The 27,116-nt window shown below is 35.7% G+C and overlaps 2 protein-coding genes across 2 annotated transcripts in view; one reads left to right on the top strand and one right to left on the bottom strand.

Annotated features, from left to right (window-relative positions):
* Stim2 (stromal interaction molecule 2) overlaps positions 1–27,116 on the top strand; it is a 176,724-nt gene that overhangs the window by 64,307 nt on the left and 85,301 nt on the right.
* LOC124994428 (glucose-6-phosphate isomerase-like) lies at positions 24,066–25,789 on the bottom strand. The gene is given in 2 exon segments (XM_047566300.1): positions 24,066–25,521; positions 25,524–25,789. Coding segments are annotated over 2 exon segments (1,674 nt in total). The 5' UTR covers positions 25,762–25,789; the 3' UTR covers positions 24,066–24,085.

The raw sequence follows: 27,116 nt of genomic DNA, 5'->3' as shown, positions 1-27,116 counted from the left end.
TGTATAGAGGGAAAAGAGGTTTGGGAGGGGTCGGGGGAAGGGGAAAAAAATAATGAATCAAACATCATTGCTCTATGTAAACGTATGATTACACAAATGGTATGCCTTGACTCCATGTTCAAATAGAGAAACAACATGTATCCCATTTGTATAGAATAATAATAAAAATAAAAGCAAAACAAAAAAAAAATAAAAAGTGTATGAAACATGTAAATATATTCTGTTGGTCATATGGAGGAGTGAATCAATGGATTATCAAAAGTTTTACTGGTAGTACCATTTTATCATATTGAGTTGATAATTCATTACTAACATTATTATCATTTTCCTTTCTCTCCCTCCACAGAATTAAATTGTTACTTTTTAGTAATGATAATTGTATTATTGGGGATCATTTATTCTTCATAATCTTCCCAAGATTGTCTAAGTGGTTCACATAGTTGCTAGTTTAGATGCTTAATAATTTGAGCACTAAATATGTCAGCTTTTTACAGGGGTAAATTATTTTCTAAGCTAAGTAGATTTTCTGAAATTATTGTACATTTTCTCAGTCATTTCCAGTATGAAGGGATTAGCTTTGTCAAACAAATTCACTGCCACTTCTAGTACTATGTGGTAGAGAGAGGAAGGACTATTGGTGGGAGACATCAGTTCACTACCAAGTGGGTCTTTTCATAGGGTGTTCATAAAGTGACTGTGGACTTACCTTGGAGCTGGTGATAGTGTGGAGAGAAAGAGTAGGGCCAACAGGAAAAGGACCAGCAATGGGGAAATTAGTATTTTTGAAACTAATCTTGACATTTCAAGGTTAGATTGTCCCATCATTTTTGTGGTGTCCTGCTTATAAATTGTGAGATACTCGATTCAGGAACAAAGCTTAACTTCACTGGTCTTTTACTGAGCACCTATCGGCTGCTAGAGTGTGTGTAAAGTAATGACTTTGTAAAGATGAACAAAGACATCTATTGTACCTTTACCGTCATTTTATGGAAAAAAAAACATTGATTTGTCCTAGAGGAACTGAGGCATGGTTAAGAATCAGTACTACATAAGAGATAAGACATAAGAAAAGACACAAAAAAGCAGCAAATTAAGGCTGGGGATTCATGGATATCTAGAAGGTGAGGCATCAGTGGAAACCACAGTAGAGCTGGTGAGACAGTGGATCAGGGGTGGTAGAACTCCATACCACAGGGGTATTGTACATGGTGCAAAGGGCATGTGAGCATAGGACAGCTCTCCTGGTTTTCAGAGCTCCTTGAAAGCTAAAAACAGTCTCTGGAATTCTTCATTTAAAAAAAAAAAGTTATTAATTTTGTTGTTTGTTCTAATTAGTTGGGAATTCTTAATTTTTTGATATGTGCCCTTATAAAATCATCTTTGCTAAATGTACATATTAAGTGACACTTAGAAAGTTATCAGAAATGTTATTGCATCCTGGTGAAAATTATGGATTCCTAGGTCATTGTTTTAGTCAGCTTGTTTGCTGCTTTGACCAAAAGACCTGACAAGAACAGTTTTAATGAGGAAAAGTTTACTTGGGGACTCTCAGTTTCAGAAGCCTCAGTCCCTAGATGACTGATGCCATTACTCAGGGCCTGAGGCAAGGCAGAAGGAACTTCATGGCAGAAGGATGTAACAGAGGAAAGCAACTGGGAACTTGGCACCAGGAAGCAGAGAGAGCTAGAGCTTTCTGTTCAAGAAGAACAAAAGGCATATCTGAAAGGTACCCCCAGGGACCTGCTCCCTCTAGCCATACCCTGCCTGCCTACATTACCACCCAGCTAATCCTCACCAGGGGATTAATGCACTGATTAGGTTAAGCTCTGGTACCCCAATCATTTTACATCTAAACTTTCTTGCATTGACTCACACATGAGCTTTTTGTGGAAATTTCACATCTAAACCCTAATAGTAACGAGGTAAATTTTCATCCAAATAGACTACTGTAAATTGAAGAAAAATGAAGTACTAGTAGATTTGATGCAAATGTACAAATGTATATGGTTCAGATACAATCCTTCAAATAGCATTGTTCAATCATTTAACACTTCATTTTTGTTTTTATTTTTTGGTACTGTGGGTTGAACCACTGAGCCACATCCCCAGTTCTTTTTTATTTTTTATTTTGAGTCAGGGTTTCACAAAGTCACTTGGGGCTTTGCTGAAATTTCTGAGGCTGTGCTCTGAACTTGTTATTCTCGTTCTTCAGTCTCTTGAACCCCTGGGATTACAGGTGAGTGCCATTGTACCTGGCTACACTTTTTAAAATGAAAAAAATCAGAGGACTTTTTAGAAGCCAAAAGTAGCTCTCATATACTGTATTTCTCCAAACTTTTTTTTTTTTTACCATGCTATCAGACTATTAGGAAAAAGGTTTTGTGTATGCTCTCTGATCAAAATTTTAAATAAATTCCTGTATTTAATTGTATATATGTGTATTATAGATTTTTATATACTTATACAACTATTATACCAGTGTTATATCTTTTTAAAATGTTCACAAAAATATAAATTTAAAGATATGAGATGAAATTAAATATAAGGATAAATTTAAATATTTCCTCCCTCGCCACTTGATTAGATTGTATATCCCTCTGGGGTCTGGACAACCCAGATTGGAAACCACTGCACTAATGAATTGTAAAGGAGGTCATGTTGTAAGTCACTTAGACTATACTCCATTTTTATAAGAATGGATGACTGTGAACATTTTTTGAGAAAACAAGTTCCAGAGACACTGCTAATGTTAGTATATATTTTCAGAGTTCTACCACTACCATGTACATGTTTGTTAATCATATAGCATATGAGTTACAAATGTTCTTATGAGTACTCTGTTTTTCATGACTGAAATTAGCTCTGATACTTGTGATGCCAAGTATCATTCTTCTGTGGAAGAAATGACAAAACCCACTTATTTATACTAATTTAGAAGGTGCTGGAATGAGGCAGAAAATTTAGATATTTCGTTAAGGGGAAGACATAATTATAATCTGTATTTTTTTTTTTTTGAAAAATACCCTTTCCTATAAATATGTTCCAACAACTTATTTTAGTTATAACTTATATTAATTTTTAAATTTAATTTGTATTTGGAGTTTGCTTAATTATTGATCTGAAGGCACCTTAGAAGTAATGTTTATAAAACCTTCAAATAGAAGTCTGTGGAAGAAAAGCTTGCATAGAGGCAAGTAATATATTAGGGTGTACTTAAAGTCTTTTAATATTTAACAAATCACTAAAATATGTTAAGCACAACATATTTGTTTGTCATTGTAGTTACCTCTTGTTTTCCTGTAGTTAACTGCAGTTTAAACTATTCAAATGATAATGGGGCTGGCTATATGCATGTTTTGGAAGCAAAGTAGAAAAACTCTAGTAGTTTGCCTTTGTCTGTCAGAATGAGGAAGGACAAGCATCCTGAGAACCAAGTCCTTGGGACTCAAGGGAGAAGAGAAGTGGATGAAAAGGGAGTTGACATAATTTGGTGAAATTGTTGTAATGAATAAATCTCAAAGTATGCTCCCTAGACAAGCAGCATAAGTGTCATGTGAAAAAAATTACAAAGTCTTGTGCACTGTGGTGGCCCTACTTGAATCAGAAACTTGGAGGTGGAATCTAGCAATCTGTTTGTATAAGTTCTTTGAGTGATTCTTGCATTTGATGAAGTTTAAGGGCCACTTGATTTAAATTTCAGAACATTGATAGTAACTGGAACCTCTTTATGAACCTTTTGTGGAATGTAGTATATTTACAAATCTTTCTTTCTTGTGATTGGATCCATGAAAAATGATTTATAACTTATCCTTTGCACCTTAATAAATAATAATAATAATAATAATAATAATCTTCTTCATTTCTCTCTCTCACTCTCTTTCTCTCGCTCTCTCTTTCTGCTTTTATAACAGTTTTTAACAGTATAATCTCAGGCATAGTGTTTATATTTGGCCACTGTGATGGTCTTGGAAAAGACAATGGTTTTTTACTCCTCTATTTTGTGATTTTTACTTTTTTCAAGTTCCACCTTAAAAATGTCTTCCAGTAGTTTCTGTGGAATGATGTGTGTCAAATGGTAAATAAATCACTCTTAAATGCAACTTACTGATAAATTGGGAAAGTGTGACCTATAGTATGAGATCTGTGTATGCAGAACCAGAAACTTCTGAAATCATTTTGTGGTTTCACAGAGCATTGAAACTTTCAATTCAGTACCTTTTGTGTCTTTCTGGGAGTTACAATTCCTACTTCAATGAGTAAGTCTTTTATCCTACTCCCTTAAATTCTTTTTGCTTTGCTTAGTCAGACCTCATGATAATTATGTAGTTTCATTTAAAAAAATCATTTCTTATTCCTGTTCTATCTTTTTTCTTTTTTTGCATTGTTGGGGATGGAACCCAGAACCTTGCACTTGCTAGGAAAATGCTCTGCCATTGATTATGCCCCGAAACCCTGCTCCATTAATTTTTTACTTACCTCAACAAGCATTCATAGTCAGTATAGTGCAGACTGGAAGGGGGCAGAGGAGTAGGAGTGTGAATCAAGTCTGTGCATCTGGACTTCTCTTCTTTAGTTCTAGCCTGACTGTACTGCCAGTCCTGGTCTTCTCCTCCCCCTCCTTCTCTGAGCATTTTTAGAGGATCACAGCATGGCATTGCATTTATGTAATAAATTTATTTGATGATTTAACAAACTTCACATATTGTCTCAGCTTCTAAAAGATGTCTGAATTTGGGTAGGTACAAAGCCTATATATTCCCATTAACACTTTTACCCTTATATTATTGTTGTTACAGGTAGAATTACCTATATAATTCATCATCCAAACTGGGTTACCATTGAGAGTGAAAGGTTGCACTGTTAATAATTACATCAAGACAACAGGGGTAAATGAGGCCTGTTCCAGGCCAACAGGCCTTATAATTACTCTCACCATATGGCTTATCATAGTCTGTTTCTGTTGTATTTAACCTTTATCTGTGTCTCGTTCCCTCACCAAGTTATTAAATTGAAAAATATTGTGCCAAGATTTATGCTAATAGTAAAGCTTATATCTATTTCAGTTCATTATTCTGAATCTTTTCATATTATACAACTATTTTCTAGTAATATGACAAAAACACTTAGAAACTTTTTTATTTTTTTATTAGAGGCTTTTAAAAATTTATTGTTTAGAAATAATACAACTAGAAAATATTTCTTTTATTAAAATAATATTCATTGATTCCTTCCTTGATGTTAGAATTTTTTTCTTTTAGTAGAAAATTTCTTGGCTTTCTTATATATTTTTTTTTAAATGTGTTCATCAGCTTTATTGAGGTACAATTGACAATACAAACTGTATTTAAGGTAAACAATATGATGATTTGATGCATGTGTACATTGTGAAATAATTACCATAGTTGAGAGTTAACACATCCATCACTTCATGTATCAGAGGGTATAAACTTTCGCTTATAAGATGAATAAGTTTGAGGATCTAATGTACAACTGATGACTGTAGTTAATGACACTGTATAATAAACAGGAAATTTGCTGTAGGGAATAGATCTTAAGTGTTGTCATCACTCACAAAAAAGGTAACCAAATTTTAATATCTGAAGAATTTTATAGTGTAAGTTTTTTATGGACCTATCCGGAGTTTAGCCTGCTGGAATTTCTCCAAGAGTTTAGAGTTGTAGTCACTAACCACATAACCTTCAGGAGACTCTTTTGCTCTAGAAAACTGGGTATTCTTTAAAGGGATGGTACTGCCAAGTTGTTTTTATCCTCAGATAACCCAAGCATATGTGATAAAACCTCATGGTTTATGAAGAATTTATGTTGTCACACATTATCTCAGCAGTACATTTTTTGAGATTGGCAGAACAGGTGGTCTCATTTTTTTGTAGATGAGGATTAGAGAGTTGAGTTACTCTTTACATAGTGTGTGTAAGAAGAACTGGGATTTGAGTACAACTATCCCAACTCATGTTCACTCTGTAACATGTTTAGACATGTTACTTTTGTTTGCTTTTATCTCTTTAGTTTTGAGCTCTGAAAACTGCAAAGAACTTTTCTGTATACATACTTCAACTGTTATTGACCTCAGTTTTAGTTTGAGACTTCTGGTTATTGATATCAGCTCCTTTACTAAGACCTGATACCTTGTTTGTCCCCTATATTTTGGTTTGATGTTTTGCTATAGTACTTATGTTTTGAGTATTGTCGTGAGGTTGGCTGGAGAATCCACCTTATGTATTTCTAAAGATTACCTTTTCCCTTACTTATGTGCTGTATAATTGGATCTGAAATGTCCCTCAACGTTCCATGTGTTAAAGACTTGGCACTTAGCTCTTGGGAGTTGGTGGGATCTTTAGAAGATGGGGCCTAGTGGAAGGAAATTAGGTAATTGGGGGCATGATCTTGAAGGAGATACTGAAACCCAGTCCTTCTGTCTCTTGCTTTCTGGGCAACATGATGTCATCGGGTCTTCTCTACAACATACTCCTGCAATGATGTACTGTGCCACAACAGTCCTTAAGTAGCAAGACCAAGCAGCCATAAACTGTAACCACTGAAACCATGAGTCAAAATAAACTTTTCCTCTTTAAAAGTTGACTTCAGGTGACTAGCCCTATATTAGACTTTCTATATTGGTACTACTAAGTATTGAAAACTTGCTTTGTAATATTTTAGTGGATCTGTAGGACTGAAACTGGTAAGGAAAAACTTTTTAAAATGAAAGGATTTTTTAAAACTTTTTAAAAAGTTTAAAATTTAAAAATTTTTAAAAAGTTTAAAATTTAAAAAATTTTAAACTTTTTAAAAATTCAGGACCTTGATCCTGAAATTTTTTTAAAATTGAATTTTTTTTTAGTTGTTGATGGACCTTTATTTTTATTATTTATTTATATGCAGTGCTGAGAATCAAACCCAGTGCCTCACATATGCTAGGCAAGTTCTCTACCACTGAGCTACAACTCCAGCCCCTGAAAATGTTTAAAGCAATTGAAACAGAATATTTATGAATCCATTTAAATTGATTATAGATTTATTATTTTTGTATCATATAAAAATTCAAGTTCTAATTAGGTATAGGAATTTTTATTCTCATTTTCTCTTTATTTTATTTTCCCTGGGCCTCCTCCAAGGCTTGGGAAATATGCCTGGCATTGTTAAACATAAAACACCTAATGTTTTCAAATTCCTGTTTATATTCAGTACTGTAGTGAGAGTATGAGTGTAAACCCTCAAGAACTTATTATCTAGTAGGACATATAATGTTATATATATATTTAAAACAAGGCACATTATGACAAATTATATACTAAAAATATGAATGAATTGTGTTTCAAGGAGAGAGTACATATCTGTTTAAGGAGTGTTATGAAAAGCCTGCTGTAGAGTCCTTGAGTTGAACAGGTTCAGATGATAAGTAGGACATTCCAAGATGTGGGTAGGGAAAAAGCAGTAGAGCCAGAATGCAGAGCACTAATTTACACAGTGAAAACCCTCTCTCTGACTGAAGTGTTAGGTTGTTGGGGATAAAACTGAGAAGAATTGTTTGGTCTTGATCCTTCTTCCTGTTTTGTCTACTTCTCTTATTTATTAGTTTTTCTTGTGTTTCTTGCCCTGTAAGTGTTTGTATTCTGGAGGATATTTGACTTTGGTTCCTTCCTTTCACTTTCTAGAAGTCTCTTTCAGGCTCATGATTATTACTTCTGCATGTGTTCAGTTCTGATTTCTGTCCAGAATTCTCATTCTCATGTTTGGTCTCCTAGGTTCTCCAACTCTGTTTTAAATGCTAACATGTACTACATTGTTTTCGTCTCTAGAAAGTTTCATACTGAACCAATCATTGCCCTCCTTAAAAAAATTCTTCCTGTTTCTCTTTAAGTGTATTGGCATTTTTATTGATAGTATCACCATTTTACCTACCACTCAGACTCAGTGCTCCAGTCTCATCTTTGTCTGCCTTCTCTGAGTTGTTAGATTCATTTTTATTTGATTTTAGACTGTCCTTGCCAGTCTTTTTTAAAAAAAATTTGATTCATTGTACACAAATTGTATACAAATGGGGTATAACTTTCGTTTCTCAGGTTGTATGTGAAGTAGAGTCACACCGTTTGTATAATCAAACATGTACGTAGGATAATGATGTTTGTCTCATTCTGTTATCTTTCCTTCTCCCCACCTCTGCCCCACCCCTCATTTCCTTCTACACAATCCATCCTTCCTCCATTCTTCTCTTACTCCCCTCCCCTTGTTATGTATCATCATCCACTTATCAGAGAAATGATTTGGCTTTTGATTTTTTGGGATTGGCTTATTTCACTTAGTATGATATTCTCCAACTTCATCCATTTACCCGCAAATGCCATAATTTTATTCTTCTTTATTCTTCTTTAATATTCCATTGTGTATATATATCACAGTTCTTTATCCATTCCTCTATTGAAGGGCATCTAGGTTGGTTCCAAAAATCTAGCTATTGTGCATTAAGCTGATATAAACATTGACGTGGCTGTATCTCTGTAGTATGCTGATTTTAAGTGCTTTGGGTATAGGCCAAGGAGTGGGATAGCTGGGTCAAATGGTGGTTCCATTCCAAAGTTTCTAAGGAATCTCCACACTGCTTTCCAGAGTGGCTGCACTAATTTGCAGCCCCACCAGCAATGTATGAGTGTACCTTTTCTCCCACATCCTCGCCAACACCTATTGTTGCTTGTATTCTTGATAAATGCCATTCTTATTGGGGTGAGATGGAATCTTAGGGTAGTTTTGATTTGCATTTCTCTTATTACTACAGATGTTGAACATTTTTTCATATACCTGTTGATTGCTTGTAGATCTACTTCTGTTAAAGTGTCTGCCCATTTCCTTAGCCCATTTATTGTTTGGGTTATTTGTATTCTTGGTGTAAAGTTTTTTGAGTTCTTTATAGGTTTGGGAGATTAGTGCTCTATGTGAAGTGTGTGTGGCAAAGATTTTCTCCCACTTTGTAGGCTCTGTCTTCACATTGTTTATTGATTGTTGAGAAAAAGCTTTTTAGTTTGAATCTGTCCCAATTATTGATTCCTGCTTTTATTTCTTGTGCTTTGGGAGTCATGTTAAGGAAGTCTGATCCTAAGCGAACATGATGGAAGATTTGGACCTACTGTTTCTTCTATTAGGTGCAGGGTCTCTGTTCTGATTCCAAGGTCCTTGATCCATTTTGAGTTGAGTTTTGTGCAGGGTGAGAGAGAGGGGTTTAATTTCATTTTGCTGCATATGGATTCTTAGTTTTCCCAGCACCATTTGTTGAAGAGGCTATCTTTTCTCCATTGCATGTTTTTGGCACCTTTGTCTAGTATGAGAAAACTGTATTTAATTGGGTTTGTGTCCGTGTCCTCTATTCTGTACCATTGATCTACCTGTCTATTTTGGTGCCAATACCATGCCGTTTTTGTTACTGTTGCTCTGTAGTATAGTTGAAGGTCTGGTATTGTCATACCTCCTGCTTCGCTCTTCCTGCTAAGGATTGCTTTAGCTATTCTGGGTCTCTTATAATTCCAAATGAATTTCATGATTACTTTCTCTATTTTTATGAGGTATGTCATTGGGATTTTAATTGGAATTGCATTGAATTTGTATAGTGCTTTTGGAGGTATGGCCATTTTGACAGTATTAATTCTGCCTATCCAAGAACATGGGAGATCTTTCTATCTTCTAAGGTTTTCTTTAATTTCTTTCTTTAGTATTCTGTAGTTCTCATTGTAGAGGTCTTTCACCTCTTTTGTTAGTTTGATTCCCAAGTATTTTTTTTTTTTGAGGCTATTATGAATTCTAGTGTTTTGAGCATGAAGCATTGCTGTATTTTATCAAATGCTTTTTCTGCATATGATTCTTAACTTTAAGTCTGTTGATATAGTGAATTACATTGATTGATTTCCAGATATTGAACCAACCTTGCATCCCTGGGATGAAACCTACTTGATCATGGTGCATTATCTTTTTATGTTTTTGTATGCAGTTTGCTGAAATTTTGTTAAGAATTTTGCATCTATGTTCATTATACATATTGGTCTGAAGTTTTCTTTCCTTGATGTATCTTTGTCTAGTTTTGGTATCAGGGCTATATTAGCTTAATAGAATGAGTTTGGAAGGGTTCCCTCCTTTTCTATTTCATGGAATACTTTGGGGAGTATTGGAATGAGTTCTTCTTTGAAGGTCTTGTAGAACACGGCTGAGAATCCATTTGGTCCAGGACTTTTCTTGGTTGGTAAGCTTTTGATGACTTCTATTTCATTGCTTGAAATTGATCTATTTAAATTGTGTATGTCCTCCAGATTCAATTTGGATCATATGTCTCTAGAAACCTGTGGATGTCTTTGAGTTTTTGTATTTTGTTGGAGTATAGATTTTCAAAATAACTTGCAATTATGTTTTGTATTTCAGTAGTGTCTGTTGTGATATTTCCTTTTTCATCACAAATTTTATTAATTTGATTTTCCTCTATCAAATCTATTGTGACCATTATTACTTGTTTAGAAACATTTTAGAATATGTTGTATTGTGTTTCTCTCCCCTACCCGAAAACTTAATTGGATCCCCGCAGTCCAGTAGTTTCAAACCACTTGTTACAACATAGAGTCCATCCTCAAGAGTTTCTCTTTCAGTAAGTCTAGGGGTGAAACTCAATAATTTGTCATATTAACAAGTTCCTGGTGATGCTATTGCTGGTATAGTGGCCACACTCTCAGAACCACTGTCATAGACTACCAGATATAGACTAGGCTTCTTAATTTGTCATTTATGACCTTTTATAGTAGTAGTCACAATCTACCTCTGCAGTCATGATCATTTACTATGCAGCTTATTCAGGTACTGTTACCTCAATGAAAGTGAATTATTAGCACATTTTTTGTACACATTCTATAGTCTTATGCCTACAGAGACATTTTACTCATGATTTCTACTAGTTTTTTCCACTTTCATTTTGCTTGTCAAAATACAGCCATCTTGTCAGTTAATTTTCATTTTAAATTTAGTTCAAATAGAACTTCCTTTTTTATACAGCCTTCTCTGTTTTTCTGTATTTTCTTCCATCAGTATTCTTTTAAGCCAAAATAGTCTTTTGTTTTGCAGTATTTTCCCTTATGGTTCTTTCGTAGTTTTGCTTGACCCTTGTTCCCATTTTATTTCCTGTATCAAATTCCATGCTTGGGGTTTACCTGTCTCACATTAGTTACATAGTATGTATGTCTTGATGGAGGGAATGAGAATAATTTTATGAACTGTAACTGGAGAATTAGGAGCCATCATTCACATTAGGAGCCATGAAGGATTTTCATGTTCAAGGAGGTAGTTCTAGTTACTACTCTGAACCTCATTGATAGAAGTACTTTAAACTCTTCTAAAATCTTTGTTTTCTTTCCTGAAAAAGATTAACAAATGATAAAGACATTTGAAAATTATACAGTGTGTCGAAGTAATGGGATCTCTTAATGATTGGCTTTCCTAAAGATCCTAAGAGATGAACAGTACATTTGGAAGTATATAATATCCTTTTAGATGGATAAAATTGTGCTTTTGTAAGATAACGAGTTTCTTCAATTTTTTTATTTTAAGTTTTTTTTTTTTTTTTAAAGTTTCATAGAATTTAATGCAGGGATTTTGGGTGTATAGTTGGGTGAATTTTAAAAATGTACACACCCATGTATGTGCCAATTTGAGATACAAAACATTGGAATCCTCACATTTTCAGACTCATTTTCTTTTGTACATGACAGTGAAGAGAAATCTTTTTGTGTTGCTGTATTACTTAAGTATACTAATTTTCAGTAATTTTTCTCGAACTCTCTGTTGCTAACTTATTTCCCATGTTTTTTTGGTGTGTAAAATCTTATGCCAGTGATCTGATCCTAACCAAAGATCCTAATTTGGGGTGGGGAAGGTTTTTCTCTCTCCTGTCAGAGGTCATGTAACCATTGGGAGCTCAGGATGTGCGTTTGTATCTATAAACTCTGTCTTTTCTCCTGTTATTCTGAATTCAGTTTGTGTTCCTTGCAAAGTGAATTCCTTTGCTTGTGTACTTGAGCTCATCTCCTCTTCCTAAGGCCAGGCTTTAGACATTTTCTTCTCTCCAACAATTATTTTTCATTGTTTTTGCTAACACTTTCCCATTTGTCTGAAACTTATCATTATTTTTCCTACCCCTAAACACAACAAAATAAAAACGTCTCTTCACTCTACTTTTCCCTTTGATTATTGCCTTCATTCCTTTCTTCTTTGATTACAACAACCCCCTCAAAAGTAGTCGTATTATTTCTCATTTTTTTCTTGAGTTCACCTGGGCTTTTGCATTTGTTAGTCCCTGAAAACTGTTTTTATTATGCTCACTAGTGATGTCCATATTGCTATGCAGTTGAACATGCTTTCATTTTAAAATACTTTCTTCCACTTTGCTTTCAGGAATCCTATTTTACTTTCCCTATTTTATGTCTACTCTATTGGTTGTTTCTTCTCTATTTCTTGACTGATTTTGTCTTTCATTCTATGAAAGACCTCTTTTCCTATTTATATCCTTTGGTGACCTTGCCAAATTTCAGGGCTTTTAAATACCCTTTTTTCTTTGGTGTCTTGAACTCTGGATTCATATATTGCACTGCATAAACATCTCCATTTGAGTATCTAATACTTATTTTAAATTTAACTGTTCAAAATTAAGTCCTCTTTTTCTGCTTTTCTCAGATCTCTTCTCTGTTTTCTTTGCTTCTTTCACTGGAGTTACTAAATAACTGCATCATAATAATCTTTGAGTGGGCAGAAAACTGGCATCATTCTGGATGTTTTGTGGTCTCATCTGCTATGGTTGGTTATTGCCAGATGCATTAATTTATTAAAGGTTGCAAAATTGCAGTATTTTAATTCTGCTTATTTTATTAGTTTACTTCTTCTAAGAGAAATTTCCACATATTAGTTATTTGTGTATTTGTATAGGCAATGTAGAATAAATGCTTGATTTATTTTCTCCTTACTTATAGATTTTAAAACAACCAAGTGGTTTTCAAGGTTCCTCCAAAGCAAACAGAAGAGGTGTGTGAATGTGTGTGTGTGTGTGTATATGTGTGTATGTGCATATATGTATGTAGGAGTGTGTTAGTATCCTGAACTCATGGATTTAAATGAGCCTCACACTACTATTATTCTCTCTCTTATTGCTTTAATTGTCCCATTTTGGGAAATGGAAACTTATTTAGGAGTATACATGGCTTCCTAGTAAGTAGTCTTGGATAAGCTTGTTTTCCACTGTGACAGGATGTTCCATGTTCAACTTGATTTCTTTTAGGGTGAGACAGTATCTGACAGATGACAATTCTAGTGTTGGCAGTGCTGAGTTATTCATTGATTCTATATCTTTTTCGGTAGCTAGGGCTTGGAAGTATTTTGTTACTGTTGTTTTTCTCTTAATAAAATGTGTTCTGTGAATTTACTGTGATACTTATGGTTCAGATTTAGTACTATAGGGTTTTTATTTATTTTATTGATCTTGTCCCTGTGTCCTCCTGTAGTACCACTGGAAGCCTTGACAATACTGGAATGATTACTAATTAGATTTATCCTACAGTATGCATACAACAGCCTCAGGATATAATGTTAGCACCAACTGCTGGATCACGAAAAACAGTTAAAGCCATTTTCTTCCAGTTCTTATTTTGTTTAGAAGGTATATCCCATTAGGCATACATGATCAAAGTCTGTAGGCTTACTTTAACTGTATGGTTATATCACTAACTAGATATACAGTTAGGTTCAATTGTTGATAATTCTTAAAGATTATTTTTAAAATTAATTTTCAGGGGCTGGAGAGATAGCTCAGTTGGTACAGTGTTTGCCTTGCATGCACAAGACCCTGGGTTCGATCACCAGCACTGCAAAAAAAAAAAAAAAAAAAAAAAAAAAAAAAATTAATTTTCAAAAAATTGGTATATAAAAATATTTTGACAGGTAAACCATAAAATTAGAAGGAAAAGGTTATTTTCAAAGAGAGGGAAGAAATGTGGTATAAGGGACAGGGATAGAAGTGGTACTTTGTGTAAATACTTTCATAAATTAGAGTGTGAAACCATGTAAATATTTTTATTCTTCCTTAAAACATTAACTTTGTTAGTTTCAAGTAACAGTATTCTTTTTTTATTTGGGGTGTTGGGGATTGAACTCAGGGGCACTCAACCACTGAGTCACAGCCATATCTTGTATTTTATTTTGAGACAGGGTCTCACTGAGTTTCTTAGTGCCTAACTTTTGCTGGCTTTGAACTCGGGATCCTCCTGCCTCAGCCTCTGGAGCCCCTGGGATTACAGGCATGCGCCACCATGTCTGGCAACAATATATATATACATATATTTTTTTTTTCAAATATCTTTCTTAGTTGTAGATGGACACAATACCTTTGTTTTATTTATTTTAATGGAATGCTAAGGTTTCAACCCAGTGCCTCACATGTGCTAGGCAGGTGCTCCACCACTGAGCTACAGACCCACCCCAACAATATGTATGTTTATTAAAACAGATGCTAATACTAATTACGTATGAATGAAAAGATACTGAAGAGCTTTAAATTAGTATTTCCAAAGTTTATTTTCAGTTTTTAAAAAACACATACATTTTATTTTATTTTTGGTACCAGGGATTGAATCCAGGGTGCTTGACCATGGAGGCACATCCTCAGCACCCCCTCCCTGCCTTAAAACTTTATTTAGAGACAGGGTCACACTATGTTGCTTAGGGCCTTGCTAATTTGCTGAGCCTGGCTTTGAACTTGGGATCCTCCTGCCTTAACCTCCCGAGCCTCTGGGATTATAGGCATGTGCCATCATGCCTGGTCTGTTTTCACTTCTTTTGTAATGTTTTTTCTTAATACAGTCTCTTAATTAAAGTAAAAATAATATCTTTCTATGTTAGCAACCACCTAATATCTTTTTCTTTTGATTTACCAAATCACTTCTCTAAAACTCTTATTAATTGAACATTTGTATACTGATTTGTGATGGTGGCTCAATATAGAGTTTAAAATCTAATGTTTAGGTGAATGTTTAAATGAAAAAAAAAGTGTGTGGTGGGTGGGTGGGGAGTATTTGAGAACTTTCTGTGCTTTCTGCTTAGTTTTGTGCTGTGAATGTAAATCTGCTCAAAAAAAGCCTTATAAAAATGAAGAACAAAACAATACGTGTTACTCACAAACACAAATACTAGTATAATTGGATCCATGGCAGATTTAGAAAGTTACAGTGATGTCAGTTAGATCGATGCCAGGAGCCTTACATGTAAAATTGTTGTATTTGTTTATGATGTCATTATATAAGCTGCACATGCAAAAATCATCATTTTTCTTCTGTTGGTATTAAGATGAAGCAGGTACAGGTGGTTTCTGACTTGTGGTTTCTGTCTTATGATAGTTTGGCTTGTAGTTTTTTTCTTTGCATTGCTATGAAAGTGATCCATATTTGGTAGAAACTGTATTTTTAATTTTGATCTTTTCCTGGGCGAGGAAGAATAATAGGTTCTTACAGAGCTCAACATTGGAGCAAGGAGCTGCAACTTGTAAACTCTGCTGTCATGAGAATAAACAAGAAATAACTCTATAATATACTGTGTTGCTAAGCTATGATGTGTGGAAGGTGTATTAAGGTTTTTTTTAACCTTATGATATATTTCAGTTTAAGTCGAGAAGCATCTGTAAATTCAATTAATAGAATGAATATTCCAGAAATCAAATCATGTATTATTAGGTTGAACCTTGGGAAAAGATTGATACCATACCATGTTTTAACTTATAGCATGATAGCATTGCAGATATTGGGGATATTCAAGTATTTCCATAAATAATGCTTAGGTAATTTTTAGAGAAAATAAAACTAGATCCCAGCATTTTACCTTACATGAAAAATAAATCAATTAAAAATTAAATGATAAAAGTGAAACTACACAAATTAGAAGAGAATATAAGTGAAAAGTTATTAGAATTTCTGATAAGAACCATTTAGTTTGCTTAAGGTTGTCTGATCAAACCTTCGTATTGAAAGGTTCCCTCCCCTCTCCCCTCTCCCCTCTCCCCTCTCCCCTCTCCCCTCTCCCCTCCCCTCTTCCTTTTTTGGGTAGTACTGAGGTTGGATCCCATAGCCACACACTTGCTAGGCAAACAGACTGCCACTGAGCTACACCCCTCAGCCTGTGGTTCTGGTTTTTACCTTTAGATATTTTTTCCTCTCTGTAGGAGTCCTCTCACAATTTACTATCACAGGTTTGTGTGTGTGTGTGTGTGTATGCATGCATGCATGCATGTGCTTCTGAGGGTTTGCATTTCTGTGCTCTTTTTTTTTTTACCTCATCTGACTTCAGTGTAGCATATGCCTTTCCTTTTGATTCACATAAAGTTGGAACAAAATTTGGATGGCTTCATATCCCTTAATTTTCAGTTAAAACATGTATTTTAGTCAGCCTTTTCTTCGCTGTGACCCAGAGAACTGATGAGCAATGTAGAGGAGGAAAAGCTTAATTTGGCTTATGTTTCAGAGGTTCAGTTCACGGCTAGCTGACTCCATATCTTTGGGCCTGAGGTGAGGGAAAACATCTTGGCAGAAGGGTGTGAGGAAAGCAGCTTAGAATATGGCATCCAGGAAGGAGAGAGACAAAAAGGAGAAGGGACGAGGGGAGAGAGAGAGCTATTACTTATCAGCAACAAAATACAAACTCCAGATTGATACCCCAGTAATCTGCTCTCTCTGGCCATACCCTACTTGCCTATAGTTACCACCTGGTATTAGTGGATTAATCCACTATTAGGGCACTCCTCTCATAATCCAGTCATTCCACCTCTGAAAATTCTTGCATTGTTTTACATATTAGCTTTTGGGAACACCGTATTTTTAAACCATAACAGCACATTTTGACATAATAATGTATATATAATTGGATAGTCTGCTTTATAAAAGCAGTTTGCAAGTTTGATTTTGTGGTTCCTTATATTTACAATTCTCTATTTGTTTCTAAAAACATTCCATAATAGGGCTATGATACATGAAAGGAATTCCATTATAATTGGCTGAAGTAGAAGAAGAAGTCTATTGAGTCTTAGGACTAGTCAGGTATGGGTGGATTCATGTGCTTAGACACCTCTCATCAGGATTAGGTGTTTTCCTTGTTGGCCATATTCTTAGGCTGTCTCTACTGTATGGTGCCCAAATAACTATTAACAGCTCTAAGTCACATTCTGCTAGTTTTATAGCCTTAGTTGATGGAACTTTTTTTTTTTTTCCAGTCATTCCAGCAAAAGTGGAGTGTATTTTGACTATAATTGATCTGACATGATTACATACTGTAGGCATAGGAATTAAGGATATTCTAGTTGGCTAGGTTTTCTGACATACACCTCCACGGAGGATAGCAACTGATAGACTCTGAAATATAGTTACAGATTGCAATAATATTCATAATAATAACCCTAATTATTGGTAAGAATGTTAACACATTTAAAAGTACTTCTTTTGAAAATGCTTCATTTAAAATATCTTTCATTTTAGAAAGTTTCCATTAAATTATAATGTTTTTGCTCTGAAAGAAGCAGTCTTTAGAAGTCTAGGAATACTTCCATTTTCTGACATTGTTGGATAAATTAGGTATTACTATACATACTCTATTTTTTTTTTATTGGAAATTTTAATCACCATGTCTATGGTACACATGACTGGTTTCAAGCTTCATGGGTAAGAGAGGGCTACTGGCTTCTAAGAAGTGAACTCTGATTAATAAAAGATGCTTGTTACCTTTTTTCTTTTTTAAATGTTTTTATTAGTGCATTTCAGTTATGCATAGTAGTGGGGTTCGTTTTGATATAATCATATATACATGAAATATAATTTTCTCAGTTTCAGTCCCTAGTACTTCCTCTTTTCCCTCCCCTACTCCCTCTTTGTTTCTTTTCCTCTATTCTATTGGTCTTTCTTTTATTTATTATGATTTAAAATTGTTAGCTTTTTTGAGGAGTGAAGGTGAGAAACTATATAATAATATATTCTGGTGATGATAGATAAGACATGGTTTAGTGATTCAGCACTGTACTACAATAATTCATTTTGTTTCTTGGTAGAATATATTTTTTACTTATACTGTAATTTCCCTATTCCACTGTGTACTGATTTAGGATGCAATTGGTTTTGTTTTTGTTTGGGTATTCTTATTGTCCTTTATTACACAGTGAATCTTGACAAATTAATTTTTTGATACATTATTCATAATCTGAATTTTTATATTCAGATTTATAGTTAAAGTAATTCTCTGAACATCAAGTATCACTAAACTTTCTCAGAATTATTAATATCTGTGTTTATTTAAGATATTTTGAGGGCTAGGGATATACCTCAGTTGGTAGATTGCATGCCTCACATGCACAAGGTCCTGGGTTCAATCCCCAGCAACACACACACACACACACACACACACACACACACACACACAAGATATTTTGAAGCATAGTAATTACAGAATTTTCTTTGTGATAGCATCAGTTTTGTGGTCTGAATTATGGAGTTTTATTTTATCCCACAGTTCTATATGTATTTTAAGGTAGTTAAGTAGTAATATCCTTTTATTGGTAACTAAATAAATTCAAGAAATAGAACCTGAATTAAGATGATGAATACTAATTAGTATAATTTAATATAAAGTTTCTTTTCAATGAGAACTGTTGTTTATTAAAATATTTACATATATATGAAATAAAGTCTATGTAGTAGTTATGAAATTAGCGTCTCGTTTCTCTTTTCAAATAAACTGATGATAACCTTTAATCATTATGCCCAAGGAATAATTCTGAGATAGTTTTAAGTCTGCTTTCATGTACCCCACTCTGAGATACCTCCATCTTGCTTCAGGTTCTTTATTGTTCAGTTTGTGCATATGTATATTAATGTATGCAGGTGCTAATAGTTTAATCTGTAAATACAGTCTCTCTTGACTTCTTTTCTAATCTTCCTGATGACCTGCTTTATTTCCCATTCACTAACCAATGTTACTGTTTTATGGTTTTCTCCCAGAATATTCTTTTTCTTTACATTCATAACATCACATACAAACATGGTACATAATATGTTTATTAGTTAGCTTTCTGTAACTATAACACCTTAATCAACTTAAAGGAAGAAAGGTTTATTTTGCTTACAGTTCTGTGGATTTCAGTTCATTGGTGGTTGGCCACATTTCTTCTGGGCCTATGATGAGGCACTGTATTATGAAGGGAGCATGTGACAGAGGAAGCCCGATCATATCATGACCAGAATGAAGTAAATAGAGGAAGATTCCGCAGCCTTCTTTGAGAGTAAGTGCCCAATGACCTAAGACCTACTACCACCAGGCCTCACCTCTTAGAGGTTTCTACACTTTTCAAAAGGTCAATCTGGGGACTATGATTTTAATACATGAACCTTGGTGTACATTTAAGATTCAAATTATAGCAACACGTTTTAGCATTTTTTTTTATAAATATTATATCAATCTAATTGACTAAGCTGTTTTAGTGAAGAATATTTCTAAATGTTTATACCTTATAGCTTTCTTTTAAGTATTTGTAACTATTTCCTAAGCAGTAGTAGCATATAAACAGAAAACACACTACTGTTCTCAATGATAGATACTAGAAATAACTAATAGAACCTTGATATAACATATAACTGAATATACTGCTGCTAGTACTCCGTGTAATATATCCCTAGTATCAAAAAGAATCAGTGGTAGTCACTTCATAATTTAAATTTTTTTGCCCTTACATTTCTACGCTGTGAAACCAATTCAGTTAATTCTACAGAAAGTAAAAACTTCTGAAATATAGAATTCATGTCTACAAATACTACATACCTATAGTATAATTTAAAGAATCCCTTGCTAAAATTGCCCTCCAAAAGGATTATACTAGTCTGGTCTTCCATTAATGTGTGAATGTACCATTTCCTATACATCATTTAAAGAACACATCTTTTTCCCCCAATAGTTTTATTGAAATAGTATTGACCTACCATAAGTTGCACGTATTTACCCTTATAGTTACATTGCCAGTAAATCCTTATGCTTTTGTGAAGATTCAGACTTCCATATGGTATTGTTTTTCTTCTGCTTATAGGACATTAAAAAATTTTTAAACATTGCTTGTAGTATAGGACTCCTGACGCTGAATTATTTTAGTGTCAACTATCCAAATAATTTTGTTTTTCACTTTTATAAGTAGTTGCTAAGGTGTAGTAGTGTATAAATGCACACTTCTATTCTCAGGGATGGAAACTAGACATAACCAATAGGACCCTGTAATAACACATAACAATATACTACCGCTGCTAGTACTCTACAACTTAATTAGAGCTCCAGTATCAAAAAAGAATCAGCATCTGGATGTGGTGGTTCACATCTATAATCCCAGCTACTTGGAAGGCTGAGACAGAAGAATTTCAAGTTCGACACCAGCCAAGGCAACTTAGCAGGAGTATGTTTCTATTCCAAATAAAAAGGTTGGGGGATGTGACACATTGGTAAAGCCCCCTTGGGTTCAGTCCCAGTACTGCAAACAAAACAAGAATAAGAACAACAACAACAAAAGCCAGAAGTAGCTACTTCATATATATGTGTCCATACACACATATATGTATAGGTATATGGTGCTTAAGTGTGTTCTGCATTGCATTGCATCTGATGAAAAATCTGTTATTCTCTTTACCTTTGCTCCTTTGAAAAATTTCTCCTTCACACCCTTTTGCTTTAAGGTATTTTCAGTATTCCTGGTTTCAATTATTATGTCTCTTAGTATAGTTTTTTTGTGTGTGTTGGGGGTTGCTCGTGTCTGAATCCAGGGTGTTCACATGCTAGGGGAAAAACTGGCCATTATCTTTTTTTTTTTTTTTTTGTGGTGCTAGGGATTGAACCCAGGGAAGCACTCTACCAACCTGAGCTATATCTCCAACCCCGGCCATTATTTCTTTACATACATTTTTTTTGTCACCCTCTTTACTGTAGTCAGGACCTACAGTTATACATGTTAGGCTCTTGAGGTTGTTCCACAACTCACCAGTTTGGATTGTTTCTATTGCATATTTTACTTAAGTTTGCTATATTTTCATCTTGTATGTTTTGTCATTAATCTCAGTATATATTATGGTTTAGATATGAAGTATCCCTCCAAAGCTTATGTACGAGGTAATGCAAGAATGTTCAGAGGTGATATGGTTAGATTATGAGAGGTGTAACCGAATCAGTGTGTTAATCCAACCGTGGCTAGGTAGAGTATGGTTGGAGAAAGTAGGTCAGTGGAGTCTTGCCTTTGGGTTTGTATTTTGTCCCTAGTGAATGGAGTTATCTCTCTGTTCCCTGGTTGCCTTGTCCTCGGCTACTTTCTTCCATCATACCCTTCTGCCATGATGTTCAGCCTCACCTTGAGCCCAGAGCTTTGGAATTAGCTGACTGAATTGAACCCCTGAAACCATGAGACAAAATACACTTTTTGTCCTCTAAAAAAGTTGTTCTTGTCAGGTCTTTTGGTCACAGCAATGTAAAAGCTGACTAAAACAGTGTGATTTTCATCAGATAATTTGTAATTTTCTTGTCTAACATTTTGATTTTTTTTAACTTTAAAGTTACATGCCTCACCTTATTATGCTCAATATTCATCCTAGTGTTTTGAGTATATAGACCATAACTATATACTATATACTATATAACACTCATTTTAATGTATATCTTTTTGTACGGATCCTCTCTTCTGTTCCATTTTTGGATTGGTTTGATTGATTTAGTTTTCTTCCAATTTCAGATTGTATTTTCCTATTATCTTAGCATGTGTGATAATTTTTCACCAAATGCCAGACAGTGTAAATTTTACCATTTGCAGTATAAGCTATTTGTGTTCTGTAAATGTTCTCAAACTTTGTGCTAGAACTAGGCTAAGCTTACTCAGAAACAATTTTAATCATTTGGGCTTGTTCTTATAAGCTTTTTAAGGCAGGATCAATGCACAGTTAGTTGAGGGTTAATATTCGCCAATACTAAGGCAAAACCCTTCATAATATTCACCTGGTGACTCACATGCTGTGAGAGTTTTCTACTTGGTATGGTTGCAACAGGCACTATTACTTGCCCTGTGTGATTTTTCACTGATTATTTCTTCTAATTCTCTTGAGTGGGTGTTTTCTCTTGGCTTGCAATAGCCTTACATGTATTTGTTGATTAGTAGTCAGCTGAGGCTTAAAACAAACTTTTTAGAAGTTTAGGCTCTCCCTGTGTAGCTTTCTCATCTTTGGCACATAGTCCTGTGACTGCTAACCCTCAGCTTCCCCAGACTTCTGTTCTGTATCTTCAGAGAAACCTCCTGGTATTGCCAGATTCTCTCTTTCTGCACTTTGTCCTGGAAATTATCTGTAGAAACTTACTTAGGGCAGTCTTTGGGCACACTTGGTTGTTTCTGGTCTCTCAGGGATCGCTGTCCTTTTTTTTTTTTTACCTAATATTCGATGTCTCAAAAACTGTTGTTTATATATTTTATCTGGTAATTTAGTTGTATTTTTTGGAAAGGGTGATAAATTTGGTATCTGTGGCATCATCTTTGCTTTGGAAATGTAAGTTGTGTCTTAGAAATTTAACAAAACCCAGGAACATATTAAATCTCAAGTTCCTACCTCTACTTAAATATTCCCATATTAATGTTAATTTTGAGTAACTGTTATCATGCTGACTGGATATAATAGTCACATATGATTGCATCTGTATTTGTCTGCACCAACTTATGGATGGCAGAAAGATATTCAAGTAGATATTTGGGTATTTAGAGTTTTGGAATCTGAGGCTAAAACTTTGACAATATTCTAATATCAAAGCTAGACATTGGTACATCTCTGGTTGCCATGGCACCTATTTGTTTTAACACTAATTGGTAGTCTCCCCTTTTCTGCACTGCAAATGTTCCAAGACCTCCAGTGGATGCCTGCAACTATTGATAGTACTGACCCTATATATGCTATATTGTTTCCTGTACATTCATACATACCTATGATAAAATTTATGAGAAAGCACAGTAAGAGATAAACAATGATCTCAGCATCCTCAGCATATGATTTTCCCCCCTTAAATTAAGACCTTTCACATTTCCATTTGAAGGAAGTACTTTATAGCTTCTCCTTGACCTATTCAAATTGCTAGATCGCTATTGCTGGGCTTCAGAGCCATGGTTACGTAAAATAGGGATTTTGAACACAAACACTGTGATAATGATACCTAGACAGTCAAATCTAATAACCAGAATGGCTACTAAGTGACTAATGGGTGGGCATTGTGTACAGTGTGGACATGATGGACAAAGAGATGATTCACTTCTGGTGGGATGGTGTAAGGCTTGCACCACTCAGAACAATGTGCAATTGAATACTTATAAATTGCTTATTTTCCATTTAATGTTTTTGGACTGCTGTTGACCATAGGTAACTGAAACCTTGGAAAGTGAAAATGCAGAAGGCCGGGCACTACTTTAATAGTGACAGATTTTCACTCTATGCAGATTCTACTCGTGTTACCCTGGGTTTACATCCTAATAAACCTGTCATAATCAAAAATGCATTAAATAGCTCAGTAAACCCATCATAAAGTAGAAAAATAAGTTGAACCATTGTAAATTGAGAAGCATCTGTATTTTAAAGCTAAACTCTTTCTTTATAAATGTTTTGAGGTAACATTTACCTTTTATTTTCCAATGAGAATACAGAAGGTGTAAGACATTAGGTGTTTGGACTATTACTTTGGTGATCTTTTTTTTTTTTTTTTTTTTTTTCCTTTGTGGCATCTTTATTATCCTGCTTGTGATGTGAACATAGGTCAGATAAATCAGCTGCACTGAAGTACTTCAGCTGAGTGTAAAAGAGGGAGAGTGGATAAGGAAGGGGCATGGTGGCAATTCCAGACTGGCTTCCCCCAGAAGGTGTGTGGCCCAAGTCTTCAATCAGAGGATGCCCTGGACAGGGAGGGGCAGGAACATGCAATGCAGACTCTGACAAGGAGGGACAAGGACCAGTCACAAAAGGGGCTGTAGCTGAGTTTATTCGGTTTTGACTTCACGCTGGTGCTTGATGAAGCTGATCAATCCATTGGTGGATGAATCGTGAGAAGTCACCTCAGTGTTACCCTCAAGCTCAGGCTCAATTTTCTTAGCCAGCTGTTTTCCCAGCTCCACTCCCCACTGGTTAAAGCTGTTGATGTCCCAGATGATACCCTGAACGAAGATCTTGTGCTCATACAGGGTGATCAAGTCTCCAAGAATGAATGGTGTAAGCTTGGTGAACACAATAGAGTTGGTTGGGCGATTTCCTTCAAAGACCTTGTGAGGCAACAGCTTCTCAATGTCCCCTGCACTCTTTCCTGCAGCCTGGAGCTCCTTCCGGGCCTCCTCTGTTGATTTCCCCTTCATCAGTGCCTCAGTCTGGGCTAAGAAGTTGGCGAGGAGGATCTTGTGATGTAAACCCTTTCGTATCGGGTGCTGGGTCTGGACCGGGATGAGGAAGTCACAGGGTATCATCTTGGTGCCTTGGTGGATGAGCTGGTAGAATGCATGCTGGCCATTGATCCCTGGCTCTCCCCATACGATGGGGCCTGTCTGGTGGTCCACACGGACGCCGGACTTGGTGATGTATTTCCCATTGGACTCCATGTCACCCTGTTGGAAGTAGGTAGCAAAACGGTGCAAGTACTGGTCATAGGGCAGCATGGCATGTGTTTCACATCCAAAGCAGTTGATGTACCAGATTCCCAGCAGAGCCAGCAGGACAGGGGCATTCTTCTCCAAGGGTGTCGTGCGGAAGTGCTGGTCCATCCAGTGAGCCCCCGAGAGCAGCTGCTCGAAGTTGTCAAAACCCACATGCAGGGCAATGGAGAGTCCGATGGCTGACCACAGCGAGTAGCGTCCACCTACCCAATCCCAGAACTCGAACATGTTTTGAGGGTCAATTCCAAACTCTTTCACTTTGGCCGTGTTGGTAGACAGGGCAACAAAGTGCTTCGCAACTGCACAAGGATCCTTGGCTGACGTCAGAAACCACTCCTTGGCCGTTTCTGCATTGGTAATGGTCTCCTGGGTGGTAAAGGTCTTGGAGGCAATAATAAACAGGGAGGACTCAGGGTTCAGGTTGGCTAGGGTTTTGGCAATGTGGGTCCCATCAATGTTGGAGACAAACCAGATCCGGGGACCTCCGGAAGAGTATGGCTTAAGGGCTTAGGTCACCATAAGAGGACCCAGGTCTGAGCCTCCAATGCCGATGTTGATGACATCTGTGATGGACTTGCCCGTGTACCCCTTCCAGCTGCCACTCCGGACATGCTCACAGAAAGATTTCATCTTTTCCAGAACTCTGTTGACCTCTGGCATCACATCCTTGCCATCCACCAAAATCGGTGTGTTTGAGCGGTTCCGCAGAGCCACATGTAGCACTGCCCGATCCTCGGTGCTGTTGATCTTCTCACCATTGAACATGCTCTCCGGGCAGCCTCCACACCCCTGGACTTGGCCAGGTCCACCAGCATGTGCATCACTTCCTCTGTCACAAGGTTCTTGGAGTAATCCACCAGAATATGGCCATGGTTGGTGTTAAGAGTTAAGCTGAAATGATTGAAGCGCTCCTTGTTGGCGTCGAAAAGGCGGCGCAGGTTGAGGTCAGAGCTGTGATCGCGGTACCACTGCTGCAGCTTCTGGAACTGCGGGTTCCGGGTGAGAGCAGCCATGGCGAGACCGAAAGGGCACCCGGACTGAGACATGCACGGAGGAAGGAAAAAGGAGCGGGCTGGTGATCTTTTTAATGATAGTACAGTGCCTTTTTTATTATTAGTGGGCAGATTGATAGATCATAGATCATTTGGTTAAAAATTTTTGGATTATAATCAACAATATCTTGATTAGTCATTGAAAAATCATGTATTGGTTCTTACATAATAAATGGTACAGCACATAAAAACATTGTGTAGCACAAGTTGCTTTGTAAATTAGTTGTTTGATTCATCTGTTATTTATGTATTTATTGATTGATCAGTCAACTGAATCAGAATTATAAATAATGGTTTAATTCTCTGGTCGCTCACAAAAGGCTATGATCTAACTTATAGTGTTGACAATAATTCTGAGAACCGCTGGGCTCTAGGTCTGAGAATGAAATCCTAAGAGGGTCATTTTGATGAAATTATTCAAGGTAAGCTGGGGATTGACCTATAGGCTTTTGGATGTCAATAGTTTAGGAACTGGGATAAAGAACTAGATTTGTACTGCAAAAACAGTGTGGGGAGTTACAGTTGTAGGAGGTGGGGAAGAAGTGTAAAGTTATACTTGTATTAGGTGTAGAAACTGAAAATCAGCTTGTAGTTTTCATTAACGTAGAGTTTAAACATTTGAGTTTAGGAAATGAAAATTTTTTTTCAGTTGTTAAATAATATATCTTTCTTCTCTCTTATTTTGTGAAAGCATGTTCTGGTTTGCCTGTGTTTGTGTTTTATATCAGTGTTTTATAACTACTTTGGTTGATAAGATTGAAGTTATTAAAACAAGGAAAGTATTAGCACTAGGCCCTATCTCTACACTAATTCCTGCATCATTAGGGTAGATCTCAGTCAAGATTTGATCTTGTTCTTTGTATATTTAATTCTTTGACTATTGATTATCAGCTGATACATACCTCAAGGCTATCTTCACTCAATTCAAGAAATTATATACAGTATGCAAATCAAGAAAAACATTTAACTTATTGTGTATAAAAATAACTGATATTCTGTAACGTTTAAATAGCTGTCATTATTAAGGTCTTAACGTACCAAATTTTTTTACACTTCATTAAAAAAAAATTACTTCCAAGACGGTAACTCTTTGCAGGTTACCATCTTGCTGATGAGGAAACTAAAGCACAGAAAATAAGTAACTTATGAAGGTCATAAGTTCTTATAGAGTTCTCCAAATGGTCCAGTGTATGTGGACACACCAACCATCCTGTTTGAGCTAACAATTTTAGGATGAAGATGAAAACATTGGTAATTCAGGCTTTATTAGTGTGTGTGTGTGTGTGTATGTTTTCTTTCTTCTAAGAGTTTGGGAA

Source organism: Sciurus carolinensis, chromosome 10 (genome assembly GCF_902686445.1).
Source record: "Sciurus carolinensis chromosome 10, mSciCar1.2, whole genome shotgun sequence".
Classification (NCBI taxonomy): domain Eukaryota; kingdom Metazoa; phylum Chordata; class Mammalia; order Rodentia; family Sciuridae; genus Sciurus; species Sciurus carolinensis.
This window is presented reverse-complemented; position numbering and strand designations above follow the sequence as displayed.